General features: G+C 46.4%; 1 protein-coding gene across 3 annotated transcripts in view; it reads left to right on the forward strand.

Annotated features, from left to right (window-relative positions):
• Positions 1–2,720, forward strand: part of gdpd5b (glycerophosphodiester phosphodiesterase domain containing 5b) — a 248,065-nt gene extending 245,345 nt beyond the window's left edge. For 2 of the 3 annotated variants that reach the window (XM_043692479.1, XM_043692481.1), the window contains one exon: positions 2,099–2,720. In XM_043692479.1, the coding sequence (XP_043548414.1) occupies positions 2,099–2,220 (122 nt within the window). In that variant the 3' untranslated portion in view covers positions 2,221–2,720. The remainder of the gene's footprint in view (positions 1–2,098) is intronic. The other variant, XM_043692480.1, reaches the window with a different exon arrangement.
• The last annotated feature ends 300 nt before the right edge of the window (positions 2,721–3,020 follow it).

A 3,020-nucleotide genomic window follows, 5' to 3' on the forward strand; every position in this document is an offset into this window, starting at 1 on the left:
GTGCCATGATCCTGGCAACTGCTGCCCTCCCATGGTGAGCCATCTTCCCCCAACAGTATCCAAAACAGTATACCTGTTTTGGAGGGAGATGACCGCAGGGGACACCTGCACTGCCTTCCTACTCTTTTTCTGCCTTTTGGTCACCCATTCACTGTCTTCCTCCCTCAGCAATCCTAACCTGCGGTGTGACCAGTTCACTAAACGTGCTATCCACGGTCTCCTCAGCATCGCGGATGCTCCACAGTGAGTCCATCCGCAGCTCCAGAGCCGTCACGCGGTCAAACAAGAGCTGCAGCTGGACACACTTCTTGCAAGTGTAAGAGTCAGGAACGTCAGCCACATTCCTGCGGTCCCACACCAAGTAACAGACACATGCCACGGGTCTGAGGTCCCCTGCCATTGTAAGCTTAGCTTTATAAGAACTAACTGAAACCAAACAATGCACTTAAATAAATGAAAAAGAAAAATAAGAAATAAAAGCCTTACCTTACAGGGTCTTTTTCTTCCGGTTAGAGGAGGGGTGCGGGAGGGAGATACTACACGTGTAGTATCTCTGGTTTAGCCACTGCCAAAATATAAATTAAGCCCTTACCTTCCTGGCATATATCACTGTTCCTTCAGTGACACTGTCTCAAAATCCTGAATTCCTTTCCTAATGACAATGCGGGTCTACCTACAGCACATGGACTGCAGCGGTTTAAGAAGGCAGCTCACCATCACCACCTCAAGGGGCAACTAGGGACGGGCAATAAATGCTGGGCCCAGCCAACGATTCCCACATCCCATGAGTGAATGTTTTTTTTAAAAAGTCAAAAATGGAGAGATTTTTCAAACTGACCAAAAATAAATTTCAGCTGGAAGTGTGATATTGCAATTTGCTGATGGTTGCCAAAGGTGGGAGGAGCTAATGAGGCAGAAGGGTGGCCAATATACAGCATAACCTCAAAGGGTTTGAGCTACAGCTCATTGGTGAAGGCACCTAGCCTGGATCAATAGGCAAGGTGAGAATGAGAGAAAAATATCGGTCTCTGAGACAGCCCACCAAATCCAAAACTGGTGGTTGTTATGCAGGAGTGATTAACCAGTGTGGTGTTGACCCATAGTAAGAGTCAAAAGAGGAGCAGATGTTAGAGGGTACATATACATGGCAAATTAAATTCAATTTAGCACCATTTATAGCTCTTCATTTTACGAGGAGGAGGTTGAAGTCTGTTTTTCCTCGGAAGATTAGCATCTGTATTAGACAAAGGGACTGAAATCGGACAGTGTGTATTTAAACCACTAACAAACTACTGACATGAGCTGATAAAGTCAAAGAGAGAGTCAACAATGGATGAGATTTTATTGCAATCAAAACTAATAACAGAATTAGGGAGATGGTGTTGCATTCTCTCAAAGTTTTTGATGAGGTTCCAGCATGTGTGCAGTTCTGATACACTGAAGCCGCATTAGAGAATGCAATAAAACGATGGAGAAAATGTTTTGAGAGGGAAAATTGAGCAAGTCGTGAACCTCTTTCCACTGAGAGCTGGTAGAGGTTATAGAACTGATACGGCTATTCAGCCCATTGTGCCTGCTCTAGCTCTTCAAACAAGCATCACTCCCCAGTGCCAATCTTCTGCCTTTTCCCCATACGCCTGCACACCATTTCTGTCCAAATAATTATTCAATACCAAATGAATACTTCAACGAACCTTGCTCCAGGCAGTGCATTCCAGACCTGTGATCGGTCTATAAAACTATAAAGGGATTAGTCTTTGTGCGTTGGGTAATCAGCTTGTTCAGAGATATTATCACGCATATTTGAGGCAGATAAGATTTGAACCCAGAGCACCTGGGTAAGAAGGACGGATGCTACAACTGTGCTACAAAGCCCTATTGGCTGGTGAGTATAGGGTACTCTACCCTCTTTGTGAGGAATGGGTATCAACAAATTGGAGAGAATCATTGATGCATATGAGGGTAAAAGGAACTTCTGATCCTTTTATGGGATGTGGATGTCACTGTTGAGGGGGTCAGTATTTGTTGACGGACCTAATTAGCTATGTAAGTGGAGTGACAGCTTGACACTAACCTCCTGCCTCTCCTTGTGTTGCAGAGATCAACAACGGTGTGTCCAACTCCGACAACGACTCGCTGTGCTTCGAAAGCGGGTTTGAGGGCTTTGCAGATGATGTCAGCTCCCTGGGCCGGGGCAGGGCCAAGATGCGGATCAACTGAGAGGCGTTGTTGGGCCCTGACTCTCACCACCACCCTCCCCTAACTTCCTCACCCCCCATGACTTTGAGACGTCTGGTTTCGGGAACAGTCCCACTGCTCACCACCACCCCTTCCCCCTGCATCGCCCCTCCCTACCCGCCACCCAGCGTCCTGTCCCACCCGCCCAACTCTGCCTCCCTCCACTCCCACCTCCCAATTTCCTCCTTTTGAGACGTGGAAAATGTGGACTGGGGTTCCACTCTGAACTGAGCCATCTCTGTGGCAATACTGAACCATGTTTGGAGGGTGGGGGAGGGTGGACGCATGGAAGAGGGGCTGCTTGAGGGGTAATTGGGAGGGTCCTCAGATTAGTGCTGTGCATGTGAAGGATGAGGGTAAGAAAATCCCCCCCCTCCCCTCCCTGCCCCTCAAGTATATTCTCTGGCAGCTGGCCCCTCTTTGCAACTGTTCTGGATTGAGTCAAGCACAAAGTAGGGCAGGTCCTTGGAATGAGGAATGGACAACAATTGCAGGAACATCTTCAGTGCTTGCTCTTTGCCAGTCGAATAGTTCCTTGCTTCCTGTGGCAAGAGTTGTGGACTTTAGTTCATTTCCTTGTTTCCCCATCCATATCAAGTTGGCTGGTTGTAATGTTCCATTTACATTTTTTGTGTGTCTGTAAAATTACATTTAAATATAATGTGTGTGTGTGTGTATATATATCTATATAATATATATATGGAAAAAAAAGTTCTACTTGCTGGCAAAATGTTCAGAAGTGCAGTGTTTCTTTCAGTTCATATCTATGCAAAATAGGTCAT

Source organism: Chiloscyllium plagiosum, chromosome 6 (assembly GCF_004010195.1).
Source record: "Chiloscyllium plagiosum isolate BGI_BamShark_2017 chromosome 6, ASM401019v2, whole genome shotgun sequence".
Classification (NCBI taxonomy): domain Eukaryota; kingdom Metazoa; phylum Chordata; class Chondrichthyes; order Orectolobiformes; family Hemiscylliidae; genus Chiloscyllium; species Chiloscyllium plagiosum.